The sequence below is a fragment of the Candoia aspera genome, chromosome 1 (assembly GCF_035149785.1).
Source record: "Candoia aspera isolate rCanAsp1 chromosome 1, rCanAsp1.hap2, whole genome shotgun sequence".
NCBI lineage: Eukaryota > Metazoa > Chordata > Lepidosauria > Squamata > Boidae > Candoia > Candoia aspera.
The window spans coordinates 281,530,511-281,548,008 of record NC_086153.1 but is presented as its reverse complement, the minus strand read 5'-3'; the positions used below and the strand labels follow the sequence as shown (position 1 = coordinate 281,548,008).

Here is a 17,498-nt window from a genome sequence, read left to right as displayed (position 1 = left end):
CCATCCAGAACAGCAGATCTTTCATGTTCTGTTGTTTGTAGGTCTTCAAACTCCTGCTGGTTATATACAGTATATAATGTTCATGAAAGCTTCATGATATTCCAGCAGTTCAGCTGAAACAGGAAAATGAGAGTGATTATAGAGTTTTGTTTCTTTTTAATTTGAAGCTTGGCTAGACAATAATTGGAAGCGATTCAGAAAGTATGCATTAGGGATCTTTTTAAAGTCCATTTTTGACAAACCACATTTTCTTGAAAATCTATGTATTAGGATGTCATGATTACTTTTGTTTTGATTGTTCAACCAGATGCTGCAAGATCTCTCTCTCGTGGTGAACCGCTGTCAACTTCTAGGAGAAGAGATAGAGTTTCTGACCAGATGGGGTGGAAAATTTTATCTGCTGAAGACCGAAGTGAATGATACAAAGCAAGTGCTTGTCTAATCTAGTTCTATTCATATGTTTGGTACACTATAATTGAAAAAGCCTCCCCAGTCTGTAAATATTTGTTATAACTCAAATTATTCCATAGTTTTGTGCTTAACTGGTTAACACTGAATTTTTACAATGGTAATTTTTAAAATGAGAGCCAGTTTGGTGTAGTGGTTAAAGGCACCAGGCTAGAAACCAGGAGGCCGTTGAGTTCTAGTTCTTGCCTTAGCCACAAAGTCAGCCAGACAAAAGTCAGTCACTCTCCCTCAGCCCGAGAACGGAGGCAACGGCAAACCACTTCTGAAATTGCTGACAAGAAAACTGCAGGGACTTGTCCAGGCAATCACCAGGAGTCAAGACTGACTTGAAAGCAGCAAAATAAAATAAAAAGTTCAACAATTTTCTGTAAATAGTTTTCAAGGAGTGTAATAGGAACAAAAATGTACAGTTATCCAATAAGGTATATACATTACAAAACAAAAACACAGTAATTAAAGAACAGAGAGAAATTCAAACAATGGACTCAGGAACCCAATTAAAACGAATAGTAAACAAAATAAAAAATGTTATTAAAATAAAATTAGACAGGCAGCTTTAAAAAAAGCACACCAAGCAAACAGATCTGACAGTTGTTTTTTTAGCAGTGAAGCTTTGAAAGATCTTAGTACTCACACGCAATCTCTGTATGTAGGTATACCATGAGAAAAACATCTAATAAGAGTTTTTGTTAGCAGTTATTTTCAGTTATTTATGATGATAATTTGTACACCACCCCTCACTGAATTATTATGGAATATTCTTCCAATCGGACACAACAATAAAAACAAAATTAAAACAATAATATATTAAAATATCTGCAAGGTATATTTACTAAGGAACAGACAAGTAATTTAGTTTCTGACCATTTATGGCTCTCGAATACTTATTTAAAGTGTCTCTGGAGATAAACTGGAAGCAAATAAAGTTTGTTAAGAACAAGCAAGCAAGCTTCATAAAAAGAGGTACCTGCTAATAGTCCATTGGCTACATTCTAGAACATCTGAAGTTTCCAATCATTTTTCAAGGGCAGCCTGTTTATAATATGTTATACTAATGAATCCAGGATATTATTAAATCATGATAAGTAGCTATGTCATTCTGTTCTAGGAGCGGCACAGCCAGCACACCGTCTGAAACTTGGCCATTTGAACATTCAGTGAGAAAGGATGTAAAGTAGTCTTTGAGAGAGAACAAGTTCAGTATCACTGTTGTCCAGAAGATGAAGTTACTGCAAATAGGCTGAATCCAGCTTTATCTATTAGTTTTCATTTGCTAAATTATTAATTTAGATTCCAGTTCAGATTATTACCATATCACTTGGTTTAGATGAAAGATAAAGATATCCAGGTTCACATTTTTTCAACCTAAATCTGATTGCCTCTCCCAACCATTTCATATGGGTGCTGAGGAGCTTTGTTTGGGTAGTGGCATATAGTATGTAACTATTAACTTTATATATCTCTTTTTTCATATGCAGAGTAAGCCTATTGTTCTCCAGTTCTATGCCTCTTGCAAAGTTTGAAGTCGAACTCTCTTTATCTGCCAGTTATCCAACATCTCCAATAGCTTTCACTATCCAAAAATGCACAGGCAACCTTGGGTGAGTAAAACAAAGATGAATGTCTGTGGGTAATAATATTTACTCTGCTTTTGTGAAAAGGTTTGATTAAGCGAAATGTTATCTTAATCAGCTTGTATATATGCATTTTCTGTTCTCAGCCATGAGGAAATTTCTGTGGTTTTGTCCAGCATTCCAGTGGGAGCCAACTATTTGAAGAGAATGGTCCATCAGATTCATTGTAAGCTGTTCCAATATCCTTCAGCAATTCCAGAAGATAAAAGAGCAGCTGTCCAATAGTTTGTTCTTCTAGAACACTTGGGGAAAATACCTGATGTCAGCTAGCAAGCGTGCAGTATTGGAGTGATTAGATCTTTGTTTAAACTATTAAAAAGCAGAAATATTTAACCTTTCTTCTACAAACTTTACTGAAAAATTGTCATGTGGTTCCTCTATTGTTTCTATTTCTTTTCTGTATTTTTCAGTAGTGCTTTGTGCTGTCTTTTATTTCTGAGAGACTATTTTGTAATAGAAGAACGAATATTGCAGTTCAGTTCCAGTAGTTGGTGTAGTTTCAAAACTTAAATACTGCAATACAAAGGAGCCCAATATAAGTAAGAGGAGCTTTTGAGTCCTCTGTATTAAGCGCTTAAATAATTGAACATTGGATGTAGAATACCAGATCAGTCTCATGTTTTAGAAATGTATCTATTTGATCATAGGATGTACTAAAGTTTTATTTCATTAAGCTGACTGAGGGAACTCTTCAGTTTCAGAGACAACACCAGTTAGAATTATTAGCATGCATCTTTGTGCAGGCTCATCTTGTATCTGTAATGTTGATATTCCTATAACAAAACTTACAGGATTTTTCCCTTGCTAATATATTGTTGGTAGACAAATTACGTTTATATGTAAATTATATAGCATGTTGAAATGCTTTTTGATGTTTGAGTGTTTTTTAAGTTTAGAATCTTTGTCAAAGAGGAAAGTGTAATAAAGTTTACAATAGTACTTTTACCATCTTGGCAGTGATTTAGAAATGAAAAGAACACTGCCAACGCTCAATTTAAATTCAATATTTACTTGATTTTTTTTCTTTGTCAATTTTTTTTAAAAAACTATTCCCCCTAAATTGTGGGAATCACATTTTGTTGTTTGTTTAGTTTTTTTGTTAACACTTAATACGTTGGTTTAAACACAACCTTCATTTAATCCACATCAATTCTATGAAAAGAGAAAAAAAGATTTCGTAGAAACCCTTTTATAAGTAGAACAGAACTATGCAAATTATTATGCATCTAGATAAAGGAAGGTTAACAGCATATGTAATAAGAATCACTGTGGTGCTGTGTTCAAAATTATTCCTTTCCATTATAGAAAACAAAAAATGAATTAAAATAGTATAGTATAAAACTTTACCCTTGATAGATTTTGCATTTTTCCTGTTCAGTACCACACACAACTGAAAACATAAAGACAACTCTTATTCATTTTTTCTTAAATCCTTCATATGTTTTTATGCATTGTTTTCCTGTTTTTTCCTCTCATTTGTCTCCCTTTCAGGTAATGCTTTTTCCTGCTTTTCTTTTATCTTTTCTATTTATTATCCCCCCTATCCCCTGCCTGTTTCAGTAGTTTTAATTTTTACTGAGATCTAATACATGTCTAAGAATAAATCCTACTGAAATCTAATTGACACTTATTATTTAATTTGTGCGTGGTTGTATCATCTAGACTTACAGCAGATTCGCAATATAAAATACAATAAAATAGCCACAGTAGGAAAAATAGACCTACAGCCCCAGTAACACTAGAACACAGAATGCATTCATTAAAAATCCAAACAAAAAATAACAATTACAGTACAAAATAAGAAAGATAAAATACTGATATCAAGCAATCATATTCCAAAGGCCCTCCAGAAAAGTTCAGCCTGCACTAATTTCTGGTACATTGTCAGTGAGGGGAGCAACTAGCTTCTAGAAGTATACCATAAATAAGTCTTATTCTCCCTTCAGTAACTCTTTATGCACATGTTAATTCCTGCTTTGGTCAGTCTTAATGGATCACTCCTACCTTGAATTATTCATGACAGTAGTAATAAATGAAGTTACATCAGTTAATATCTTATTGTCTCAGTTCTTAATGGTAGCTAGGGAATTCTGGGAGTTGAAGTCTACACAGCTTAAAAGTTGCCCAGAATGCTGCCTAGGGAATTCTGGGAATTGAAATCCACACATCTTGAAAGTTGCCAAGTTTGAAAAACACTGGCTTAAACCAAATTATAATTTGGCTCAGTATGAACCACGCTGCATTCACGTGCATTTCACAAGAACTGGCCTACTCAGCAAATCCCTTCATTCTGGGGGGTGGGACAGCCAGTAAAAATAAGTGAAAAGGAAATCCAAGAAAACAGCGTTCTGTCTAAACTTGTCCTGGTTTGCTCTGTGCCGCCTATTGGCACAATTTTCAAGAGGAAAAGTAAGATGTTCAATTAGCAGGACCTGCCGTCTATCGAAGTATCCTAAGTATTTCTCACAGCGGAACACGTACATGCTTTACTACGGAGTATCCTTTTACAGAACCATTAGCAATCCTCATCCCAAAATCTCACGTGGGCATACAGCATTTTTGGAAAGCTTGTTTTCTTTTGCAAACAAAAGGCCTAAAAGTTCATCCTCTACGGCATTCCTATGGCCATGGAATTCTGGGATTTGAAGTCCACCCATTTTACAGTTCCCAGCGTTGAGAAACACCGCTCTACTGCGCACGTTTTCTACTGTTTCCATCACGCATTAGTCTGCCTCACTTCCCCACGTACATTTTTAAAAGTTTCAGAAGTTGCACCCATCCAGATGTAAGGGGTACATACGAATAATCACGAAGAGAAACGTTCGGCTTGAAGTTAGCATTTTGAAAATTATGGCCCTCTAGATAACCGATCTAGACACCACGAAATAAGGGGAGAATCTCACTCAAGGTCAAGTACACGAAAAAGAAATTGGAAAGACGCCTCTCTGCCAGAAACAAACACCACCCCTCCCCCTGGCCGAGCCCTCTAGAAAACGCGCGTGCGCAAAGGGCAGCTTGCTTGGCCCAGCCAGCATTCGGCGGCGACGTCTCAACGCCTGTGCGTCGATCACGTGGCCCAGTGGCGGGTTCGTCTGAATTGGGAGGCGGAGGAAGGAAGGCAGAGGACGGGCGGAGCGGCCAGGGGAGCGAAGAATCCCGGCTGGGCCAGGCCTTCGAGTGGGCCTAGCGGCGGCTCGATTAAGGACTCGAAGGCAAGATCGATCTTCGTTAACTTTCGAGCAGGGAAGGCAGTTGTTGGAGGCAAGAGGCCGTCGAGAATCGAACGTCTCCCTTTGGGCCTCCCTCGCGGGGTTAGAAGAAGAGACTTGGGGACAAAAAGGTGGTGTTTGGGGATTTGTAAACGGTGGTCTTAGTTCCTGTCAGGAATAAAACGAAGGCTGCTTATTTCATATTAATCTCATGTTTACTCCTGTTAAATGTCAATTACTGCAGTATACCAAGAATTGCACAGCATTTACAGTGTTAGAAGTATCTCTGGTTTGCCTTTCAGATACGTCACTTTTCAATGAAAAGATATAGAGGATATTATTTACCATATAAGTATAAAAGTAAAGTGTAATTTTAAAAATTTGTTACATCATTTACATAATTTTGTGCCATTTGTTCAAACTTCCATTGTTTTCTCTCTTGATAGGAATATTGGATACTTTGTACCATGGCTATGCAAATGCAGTGTGATGAGAGCATAGATATATCAACAGAGGAGGAAAGCTTTGGTCCTCAACCTATTTCCCGTTTAGAGGTATGTAATTAGCACATATTAATGTAAAACTTGTATGTGGAGTCATGTATTCAGCAGTCACATCTTATATTCTGTATTGATAGTTCACAAGTATTGTTTCAGTGAAAGTTTCAATGAAACCATTAATTCTTAGCTTTTTAAAATTTTTGATAAAATAAAGCTACCTGTCACCAGTACTGTTATTATAAAATATTTTACTTGACAAAAGATTGCCTGTTACTTTTTCTATGCAGTCTGTGAAACAATTGAGAAAAAGAGGCCTTAAAACTGTTAACCAAATCTTAAATGTATTTTTTACTTATTATGGCTTATAAATAAAAAAGGAAAATAACAGTGTTAGTTGTTGATTCATTATGCAAAATACATTTTCAACAAAATATAGCTGGTTTAATTCTTTAAAACTTAGAAAATGTTTTAACTAAAAACCAATACTTGCAAAAGAACTTAAAGCTCTGTTTTTGTTTTTGTTTTTGTTTTAAATTGATGCAAATAACCGAAATAGACAAAGGGTTATAAATGTCAGCTGCTATCTTTGCAGAGTGCAGGAGCAAATCTCATAGAGTTCAGCAGAGCTTACTCTTAAGTGTATTAGGTTGTTTAGTTTTGTTATCTATTAAATTTGGATCATTATACCTGACAAAAGAGTCTACTCTTTGAGTTCTACATTAAATGTGCTATATTAATTAGAGTATTTGTTTCTATAGCAATGCGGAATAAATGCAAATGATGTGAAGAAATTGGAAGAAGCTGGTTTTCACACTGTTGAAGCTGTTGCCTATGCACCAAAGAAGGAATTGCTCAGTATTAAAGGCATCAGTGAAGCTAAAGCAGACAAAATCCTGGTAATCATGCTTAGCTTAAAGATGTTCAAAATATATAATATTTAGGTAGTACTGAGTATTAATTATTTGGAAACGGTGCTTTCTGAGTGATTGAACTTATATGGCCCCCATCTCATATAATGATTCTAGGCAGCTCACAACAATCCATAAAACAGAAATACCCTTCCCCCCAGGTGCCAGACCAAACAGCCTCCCAGCTCAACCCCCATCCTAGCCCAACGCTTGGCAGAAAAGCCAAGTTTTCACAGACCCCCAGAAGGCTAAAAGGGTAGGATTCCTTGGCTCTCAGATGGGAGACTATTCCAAAGGGCTGGGGTAGCCACCAAGAAGGCGCACCTCCAAGGTCCCCTCAGGATTTAAGGGCGGGGACCTGGAGCATGCCCAATGTATCATAAACTTTTTGGAAGTGGTTGGTTGTTAGTTTTTTTAAAGGATTATAGCAACATAGAGAGTTTTAACACAAGAATACAAATGAAATAATTGAGTTGTAAAATAAAACCAATCTTTTGATTTCACTGTCTTTCTCAGGCTGAAGCAGCGAAGTTGGTTCCAATGGGATTCACCACAGCTACAGAGTTTCATCAACGGCGCTCAGAGATAATTCAAATTACCACTGGATCTAAAGAACTTGACAAGCTCCTTCAAGGTACAACGTTTGATTTACCATTAGCCCTGAAGTTATGAATAGTTTTATTACATGTTGGAAAATCAAAAGCCAAGTTTAGAAGATGACATTAACAATATGTACTGTGATAGTTTTGGATTGCTTCTAGTGTTAATATAAGGAAAAAGCATATTTCGAGGCCCCATAAACCTTGAATTTCATACTTATATTACAGTGCTGTACAGACTTAATACACTAAAGTTTACTTCTGAAAAAATGGTAGAAGAACATTTCTAAACACTTGTAGAGATTGTTTCCCAAGGTATCTAAGGTCCTTTCTTACTCTCATTCCTCCTAAAAAGAATTGCTACAAAAATAATCTCATTCAACAAAGGAGTAATAGCATCCTAATAAGACCACATGGAATTCTTTATCTAGTTGCTGAATAATACTAAACAGTTTTCTTAACAAATCAGAATAAAAAAGCTGTAGCGCAGTATGACTTATTTACCTAATAATTTCCATCATCAGAATTCTGTTTCTTATGTATCTTGTAGCTGAAACTTGTAAAAGCACCCTAATTTCTGAAGTAAATTGTTCAACATAGGATATATTTTCAGAAATAAATCAAAGTGATTTGCAGATCTCTGTACGTTTGAACTTAAATGTGTGTGATACATATCTAGTGTGTGTATTGGTGTGTCTACAGTTACTGTGATATGCCTGAAATTTGTACTTCTTTGTCCAGGTGGAATAGAAACTGGGTCAATAACAGAGATGTTTGGAGAATTCCGCACAGGAAAAACTCAGTTATGTCACATGCTGGCTGTAACGTGTCAGGTATGCAGCTGAAACTCTTCTTTGTGTAATACTTCGCAGAACAATCTTTAGAATTTATTTCATATATTTTAATGACATGAATATCATTCTCATGACTTGAGAAGATAATGCAGTAAGTTAGAATTCTGTAGTACCTTTTGACTGTGAAGGCTAAATTAGATGCTTGGTTGAAGACCCTGATTTGGAAGTCTTGTTTCACTGAGGTGGAGGATGCTGCAGTTCTTTAAAAACACCAGTTAGGGCAGAACATCTTTAGATTAAGTACAAGTACATTCTAGAAGTTGAAAGCTAAGTGAGATATTTGGCTAGCCAAATTTCCACAACAGTGGATTCATTTGCTGTAGCCTCATTCAATTGATAGCTCTTAGAATGAAATTATACAATAGTTTTTCTCAGTCAACTTTGATGTCTTATCTGGTGAAATTTGCCCCATAAAATCCATCAAATAAATAAATATTAACCATGGTATATAGGCTACACGTTCGTTTATTCATTCATTCATTCATTTTTCAAATTCAGCCACTGCCCATCTCACTCAAAGTGATTATTAGGTATTTATAGTAGTTTGATTATCATTTGATGTTGTTTATCTTAAACTGGCCTCTTCTTCAATTAACCTTTTCTTCATTTTCTTTTTAGCAAACCTATTAATTAAATAAATCCTTTCTTTTAAGAATTACACGCAAAACAGCACATTTTGGTTTGTTTGGTTGTTGGTTTATATTTCTAGGTGATTGCAAGACAACTCTCCAACAGCTAAATATAATGGATTGTATCCAATGATGTCTGTTCACTGATAGAACAGATCTCTTCTTCCTCATGCACAAATTTCAGATTGGCTCTGGAGGATTGGGGAATCCTCTGCTGCAAATTTAGAGAAAGCATAGGTAATTGGATTGGGAGAGGGGGTCACCCTGCATAACACTGGATACAAAAGATTGCATGGAGCTATTCATATCATAGAAAGATGAAATGTGGGTTAGATTTTGTAGAAACCAAAACACTTCTGTAAACTGAACTGATCTTTCTTTTCTAAGCTCCCTATTGATCGAGGTGGCGGTGAAGGGAAGGCCATGTACATAGACACAGAAGGCACTTTCCGTCCAGAGCGTTTGCTAGCTGTGGCTGAGAGGTCTGTAGTTCTATCTGGAAATTATTGGTGGTACATCCTGAATTTAGGAATTATACTGCCATCTACTGACAGTTAATAATACTTAAGTAACATGCATTTACTTCTACTCTGATAAAATTGATTTATTTTTATAAACTTGAATGTTTTTGAAAGTGCCATATTGTTTGCTTAGTAAAATTAGTAAATTTGTATCCGTCCTAAAGGGATTGCTAAACTTTTGTTCAAAACAGAGATTATCTTTCCTCTGCCTTATTTCCCTAGATACGGTTTATCTGGTAGTGATGTACTTGATAATGTGGCTTATGCTCGAGGATTTAACACAGACCATCAAACCCAGCTCCTCTATCAAGCATCTGCTATGATGACTGAATCAAGGTAAAAAAAAGAGTTAGGTCAAGGAGACAGAGTTTACTTTAACAAATTAAAATATTTATATGTAAAGATGCACAATTTAGTATACTGTACACATCATTTTATACAAATTCTCTAACAGTGGAAAGATAATGGCACAAAACCCCTCTTTGGTTGTTTCACTATAGAAGCTCTGATGATAACATTGCCTTTCAAAATAAGCTGGGATTACTACAGGCTTGCTTGCTTCTAGGAGTGTTCTGTTAGCTAAAGGCAAGGCAACATCTCTTACAGTTCTTCAGTAGAAGCTTTGTTAGCAAGTTGCACTCCCCTGACAACAAATTGCATACAGCTCTTCGTCACCATATATGCTGAATTGCATGCAAGTGCTCCCTTTTTTATTTTTTTGTCCCCCTTCCCCATATTTCAAGGAAAAACATTATTTTCCTGTATGTATACCATTTCCTGATATTAATTATAACATATGTAAGCATATCTTTAACCAATTAAAACGATTTGTTTTAACTTTAATAATTTCAAATAGAATTATCCTAACAGAGCCAGTCTGGTGTAGTGTTTAAGGCTCCAGGCTAGAAACTGGGAGACTGTGCGTTCTAGTCCTGCCTTAGGCACAAAGCCAGCTGGGTGCCCTTGGGCCAGTCACTCTCTCTCAGCCCTAGGAGGAGGCAATGGCAAACCACTTCTGAAATCTTGCCAAGAAAACTGCAGGGACTAGTCCGGGCAGTCTCCAGGAGTCAAAAAACTGTCTCAAAGGCATACACACATCCTGGCAAGAGATGATGGACAGCCGTACAGGGGTGCTTGTCGTTATTAGGCATGCCTGCTTTACAGAACAATTTAGTCAATGTGAAACTTAATGGATACAAAGAAGGAAATCAAGATTGTTCTCAGTGCTCCAACTGTCACTTGGGTTGGTTTTCATCTTGGTAAGGCTATAAATATTGATAACATGGCTCTATCTTGCTCAGGAGGAGCAGTAGGATGTATTCCTTCTTTGACATCTATGTATTCAGTTGAAGTATGCCAAGAATTGGCCAGACAATACACAAAAGCAAGCATATTTCAAGGGCACAATTTAAATCAGTATTGCGCATGGCAGTGTTTATCTGCTCTTTTCTTTTAGATATGCTCTGCTGATAGTGGACAGTGCCACAGCTCTTTACCGGACAGACTACTCTGGCCGAGGTGAACTATCGGCCAGACAGATGCATTTAGCCAGATTTCTGCGCATGTTGCTTCGACTTGCAGATGAGGTAAGCCTTTGTTCCATTTGCAGTGGTTGGCATGGCTTTGGCCGTGAAGACCCTGGTAGCAATGTGTGGTGCCAAGCTACCTGGGGATTTTTCAGTTTATACTGAAGAAGTTGAAACTGACTGTATGTTTCTTTCACAACAGTTTGGTGTAGCAGTTGTGATCACAAACCAGGTGGTAGCACAAGTAGATGGAGCTGCGATGTTTGCAGCAGATCCCAAGAAACCTATTGGAGGGAATATTATTGCACATGCTTCCACAACCAGGTAGGATGTCAGACTGCTAGTTTTAATTATCACAGTTTTCGTGCCTTCGTTTAACTAGAAATTATGTGAAAATTAGGGTGAAGCTTCAGTGTGATGTCTGGATAGGTTTTTTTGCAGAAACTGAAGCCAGATTTTGTTTAAATAGAAATTGATAATTTGTAGCCTCTATCCTAACTCAAGATAGCTAACATCTCTAAGTGCTTTTTTCAAAGAAAAGCAGGATAAAAATACTTTTAAATAGATAAAAAGCAGAATATAAAATATATTCCTGGAGCTATTAAATATCTCTTTAAAGTCTGCTTGTTTTATAAAGCCATGTTGCCTCAAAAAATCCCAGATGTGCATCAAGTATACCCTATAAAAGAACAACTTCAAGAGTTTAATCAGGTTGCTGTGTTTGTGACATCAGCTGGAGAAAGCTAGTGACTGCAACAGTTAAGAGACAAAAATTATGGAGAGGTACACTTTGTTCTGCAAAAAGAGGTTATGGTAAAAAAATGGTGGTTTGAATGAAGACAAATAACAGATGCTATAGAAGCAGTACAAGACCTGGAACCTTGGGGTTCGTGTGCTTCCAGTAACTCATTTCCACCAGCAGGTGGCCTCAGGTCCATGGTGAGGAGTAAGAAGAGAAAGCAACAAAGAAATTTGAGATCTTATTGTTCAGCACTGGATTTGGTTATGTAACTATATGTCTATCTGTTAACAAATAAAGAGGAGAATGGAGTAGGAATTTTTCCCGTTTGTCACATTAGCCTTTTGTCACCAACCTATTCTACCTAACCATTTTGTTTTAATGTCCGACAGTATATAATGGATGGGGAAAACCTTAACATACAAATAATTGACTCAATGTTCCCTAGAAAACTTTCTGGATAAAAGGGTGGAATATAAATTGAATAAATGTCTGATTTTTTATTTAATAGTTCCTTACTTTTTATTAAATGTATTGTCTGGTTAGGCTGTACTTGAGAAAAGGTCGGGGTGAAACTAGGATATGCAAGATATATGACTCGCCTTGCCTCCCTGAAGCCGAAGCGATGTTTGCTATTAATGCTGACGGAATAGGAGACGCTAAAGACTGAAGAACTCCATCTCTTAATTTATGGTGCAAGATTGGTCCAAAGAGGTGTTTCTTTCCATATGATCCTGTTCTTCATGAGACTTCCACTATAGCTTGTGTGACTACCAGAAGAAACAATCCTAAATTAAGCAAACTCTAACTCCTCCTGTTATTGTGGCTAAGCTACAGAAGACTCCTTGACTTTCTAAAACCTGGTAACTTACTAAGATCTTTTTGTTGTTTAGTGCAGCAGAATAGTGACAATTTTGAGAAACAACATTTACAGAATTTATGCAAAGTTTATGAATGTATCAAGTGTGAAACATTAAACACTTCCTGATTTTTTATGATTGAAGCCAAAATAAAATGGAAGAAATCTGTTCAGTAAAGGAGCTATATAATAAAATTAAAGCAACATCTGTTAAATGGCTAGCAGAAAATGTTCTTAAACTTATATCTTTTTCAAGGACAAACTACAGGTTAAAACTGTATCTATATATATATTTGCACAGCTGTAAATTGAAATGTATCAGCTAAGAAGAGCTAGGTATTGTGCTGTTATAAGCAAAGGCTGTAAACATTTTAAAGATACGTTCTATGTCTGTCTTCCACTTGTAAATATTTCCATGAAAAATTGATTTAATTAAAGTGAATCATACTATGAAGATTGTTATCATTTATGCTCTGATTCTTATACTTCGAGACAAAAGTGGTGAAAGACTGGTGTAGGAAGTCTCACCCAGAAAAATCAAGATTTTGTATCTGTTATGCAAGCAATTCCCACAAATTTAATGGCTCCTTACAAGTGATAAAGAATAAGCTACAGAGGGAAAGTAGAGACCCCCAGAAAAACTAGAGCAGCTCAGGGGATAATTTAATTTATTCAATTTGGGTACCACCCAAAACAAACAAAAAAATTAAAATACAACACTTCAGAAACATGACCAGCAAAACAAAAAAGGCAGATAAAAAACAAGATGGGGAATCTGGCCAACAACAGAACTCACAAGGGATTCTAGCTACCTTAGCCCAAGGCCTGGGAGAACAGCCAGGCCTTCAAGGCCTCTGAAACATCATCAGGGTAGGAGCTGCCCAGATTTCAGGAAGAACTTCATTCCAGAGGGCAGGCACTGTGACAGAGAACTTACATCTCCTGGATCCTGAAAGATGACAATTCAAGGGACCTGAAATATGCTGACTCTCTTAGTTGATATCAGCTGGGCAGACATCACAGGAGATAGATGGTCCTTCAAATAAATGCACCCTATACCATGTAGGGCTTTATAGGTCATAACCAGCACCTTGAATCGCTCCTGGAAGCAGACAGGCAAGCCAGTGTAGCTCATGGAGCAGAGGTGTCACATCATTGCCATTGCCACTGCATTCTGGACCAACTGAAGCTTCTGAGTGGTCTTCAAGGGCAGCCCCCTGTAGAGTATGTTGCAATAGTTGCTGTGTGGTGACTAAGGCATGAATGAATGACTGACTGGCCTCCCAGTACAGGAAAGGGTGCAACTGGTACACCAGATGAAACTGCAAAGGCCGCCTTGGCTACAGCTTCCATCTATTCATCAAGCTCATCACCTCATCAAACATTGAGTTCATAAAGACCCCCAGTTTGCGAATCTCCCTGGATCTAGGGGACCCTGACAACTACAGCCATTCAGTCTTGGTAGGATTGAGCTGAAGACAGCTGCACTCATCCAGGCCTGTACAAGGCACTTGGCAGAACCTTGACAGCCTCACTCAGCTGGCCTCGGGTCAAAAGATATAATTAGGCATCATCAGCATACTGATTATACCAAACACCGAACTGGTGGATAAAAGTGTGATTTGGCATTACTGTACTTGGCAAAGCTTTAAATTAATGCTATAGAATCAAACCATGTCTGCAAAAATTCTATTTCTTAAAATGTAAATGGACAATGATGTGTTTGTGAATGTACCATGACAAAACGGTATAGTTTTTTCAGAAATGCTAGTATCCATAGCAGTGCACAGAAGGCCTTAGTGTGATTACCTCTTGCATTTTATCTCCCCAATTTTTCTTCTCTATATTCAGAAGCAGTCTCATGATTAATTATTACTAACACTGCCCTAGATCTACTGAACTGATGTTGATATATGCAAAGTAATGATGAAGCGAGCCCATGCTTATTATATCATTATCTCTTACATCCCTTAAATTTTGTATTTGACTTCGTATCTAACTGCAACACTAAACAGCTGGCATTTTTGTTTTATTTTGTTGGTATTTGTAAGTTAATAGTGTGATAACCATTCAATCAACAACTGCCTGATGTTTCTAACTAAACATTTGCACAAAATATAGAAACCTGTCTGTATTCTTCAGCTTGTTTATTATAAAGATGTGCAGCAATATAGAAGCAATGTGATAATCAACAATAATCATGGAACCAGATGAATATTTTCAGGTAAACATTATGGTGAAATGGGAAGAAGTGTTTTTATTTCTCAGAATGAAAATCTGTTAAGCAAATTCCATGTTATGTTGCAGCAGAACCATTTTGCTTTTTTTCTAGTTGCAGAAGTCCTGTGCCAATTTTATACTGATGGCAACAAACATAGACATGGCACAGATGTGGTCTATAACTCCCATTAACCCCAGCCAGTAAGGATAAATGTCTACAGTCTGTGGAGGTTGTAATTTAAAATGTATGCAAGGCATCAAGACTACTTTATAGTCCTGGATAAAATAATGCAGTATTGTAGTTTCTGCTTCCCAATGTGGCCCATCTCAGAGGGCTGACAATATGTGCACTGGCGTTAAACTAGAAGCCCTGCAAAAAGATGCTGATAATGGTTCTGGACCTCTAGAAGCTAAGAAATAGTGAGAATCTTCTAAAATGGTACATGTTAATTGATGAGTATCTTAGCAGTCTTCAGGGGTACCTGTTAATCTGTAGGCCTGAATTCAAGAAAAAACACTAGAGTGAAACATTCTGGAAGTATGATACTGTAGAATAATGTTATTTTTGTATGAATAAAGAGACACTTACCCTCATTGTGCTGTCCTTCCAGTTGTGACGTCCACTTGTACAATGGAGCAGAAAGAATCTGGGCAGAATAAGCAAACCATAACATGATTGATCTCTAAACATAGCCTTTGAAAGTACACTCATTTTTAAGCTAACCATAGTGTGTTTCAGTGTGCCATTTTTATTGACTTTTTTTTTCAGGAATCAACTGTGTTTTCAAGAACATCTAATCCCCACTAGACAAGTGCTACTCGCCTTTGTTAATTGCCGATTAGGCATTGTATAGCAATGTCTGCACTGTAGATGGAAGCAATCATGGGTCTAATACTCAACGGCCCAGAGTTCCTCTTTTGGGGGAGATGGGCAGTAACAAAATTTGAATAATTAAATAAAAAATAAAAATAAATAAAATATAGTGCTGAGGTCCAGAACCATTATCAGCATCTTTTTGCAGGGCTTCTAGTTTAATGCCAGTGCACATATTGTCAGCCCTCTGAGATGGGTCACATCGGGAAGCAGAAACTACAATACTGCATTATTTTATCCAAGGCCATCTCTGTGCATTACACATACAATAGAGGTGCACGAGGTCAACAGATAGTCTTTTTTTTTTAATGAAGATTCTTACTGACTCAGTTATCTACTGAGCAGAGATTAAACATGCACTGAAAGTGCTTGTTTAGATATCAATCAGCACTCACAACGTAACCTAAATTAAAATTTAAACTTAATTTGAATGTTGAATATTGAGAGTCAAAAGTTAGTGAATATGCTGTAGGCTACAATCCAAAATAAACGTTAACCAATGCTTAAGGACTGCAGGGGTTCTGAAGAAGTCTGGCTAATAAAACCTCCCTACACTGAACATAAGTTTCTGCTTTTTTCTCCAAAGAATACAGTAGATTGAGAGACAGAGGGGAGACTGCATTCTGCTGCCTAAACTGACCCAAACAGCTTCAGTACACTGGTTTAGTTACTAGTCACGAACATCCCACTGCTGCTTTGTGGAGGTCAACCACATCTGCTGTACACATTCAGGAAAACTGGTAACACAGTGGTCTGTACAATTAGCGTGTTGTAGAGAAATTTAACTGCTCCCTAATACATGTGAGATGTGAGGAAACCACTGTGCCAGAGGAACTGAGCCAGGCTCTCTGTTGGAGGAACAAATGGGTAGCCTTGTGTTATTGAGAAATCTGTTCTCTCATTTCTGGAAAGAAAATCCACATCTTGTAACAAGTTTGTGGGAAGAGAATTGGCTGAATTCATCACTGTGTGTGGTCACAGAAGTGATTTTCAGAAGCATATGCTAAGCTGTTCCATATGTGAACTTAATTTGTGTAAAAATAGAGAGATGGTCTTCATGTCAGCAATCTTCTAGTTTTGCCAATAATTTGACAGAATGCTAATATACCCTTACATATGACTAAAATCACGGATACACACACACGCATACAGCTCATCATGCAACATGTAATAGAGGTGGCATTTTCTACTGGACAGTCTGAAAAATGCAACCTGCTGTTTTATGTTCTTACCTTCCCTTACTGTTCTCTTCACAAAGTTCTGTCGTAGATGGTTTGAAGAATTTTTATAGCGACAAACATATACAGAGAGAGAGAGAGAGAGACTCTATATCAGAGCATGAAATAACAATATACAAGAAGAGAAGCATTACATAGTTTGGGCACAATCTCCAGCTTCTATTTGGTGGTCACTGAAATAACAAAAGCTCTGCAATAGTTCTGTGTTCCAGACCCGGTGTGGAATTTGGGGGTCCTCCTGGACTCGGCTCCTGCTTGAAGAACAGGTGGCAATCATGGCCAGGAGGGCCTTTGCCCAACTTCGTGTTACTCACCAGTTACGCCCCATCCTGGATCAGGAGGCCCTCCAGTCAGTCACTCATGCCCTAGTCATCTCCCGTATAGACTATTGTGATGCACTCTGCATGGGGCTACCCTTGAAGAGTATCCAGAAGCTACAACTGGTCCAGAATGCGGCTGCGTGAGCAGTCTTGGGTGCCCCAAGGATGGCACACGTAACACCTTTGCTGTGCAAGCTGCATTGAGTGCCAGTTTGCTTCTGGGTCCAATTCTAGGTGTTGGTGAGCACCTTTAAAGCCCTACATGGTATGGGTCCAGGTTACCTAAGGGACCATCTCATCCCTATTACATCGACCCATCCCACCTGGTCAGACAGAGAGGGCATGTTATGGACCCCGTCCATGAGAGACTGTTGATTGGCGGGGCCCAGGAAGAGAGCCT

At 37.6% G+C, this 17,498-nt stretch overlaps 2 protein-coding genes across 2 annotated transcripts in view; both read left to right on the top strand.

Annotated features, from left to right (window-relative positions):
* Nucleotides 1–1,173, top strand: part of KNL1 (kinetochore scaffold 1) — a 36,987-nt gene extending 35,814 nt beyond the window's left edge. The window contains exon 21 of the mRNA XM_063288736.1: nt 308–1,173. Coding sequence (XP_063144806.1) covers nt 308–442 — 135 coding nt within the window. The 3' untranslated portion in view covers nt 443–1,173. The remainder of the gene's footprint in view (nt 1–307) is intronic.
* A 4,001-nt stretch (nt 1,174–5,174) lies between these two features.
* On the top strand, nt 5,175–12,900 carry RAD51 (RAD51 recombinase). Its single transcript, XM_063289951.1, has 10 exons — nt 5,175–5,442; nt 5,758–5,865; nt 6,570–6,707; nt 7,236–7,353; nt 8,060–8,151; nt 9,189–9,283; nt 9,545–9,658; nt 10,779–10,908; nt 11,051–11,172; nt 12,134–12,900. The coding sequence occupies exons 2-10, from the start codon at nt 5,779–5,781 to the stop codon at nt 12,255–12,257; spliced, it is 1,020 nt and encodes a 339-aa protein (XP_063146021.1). The 5' UTR covers nt 5,175–5,442; nt 5,758–5,778; the 3' UTR covers nt 12,258–12,900.
* The last annotated feature ends 4,598 nt before the right edge of the window (nt 12,901–17,498 follow it).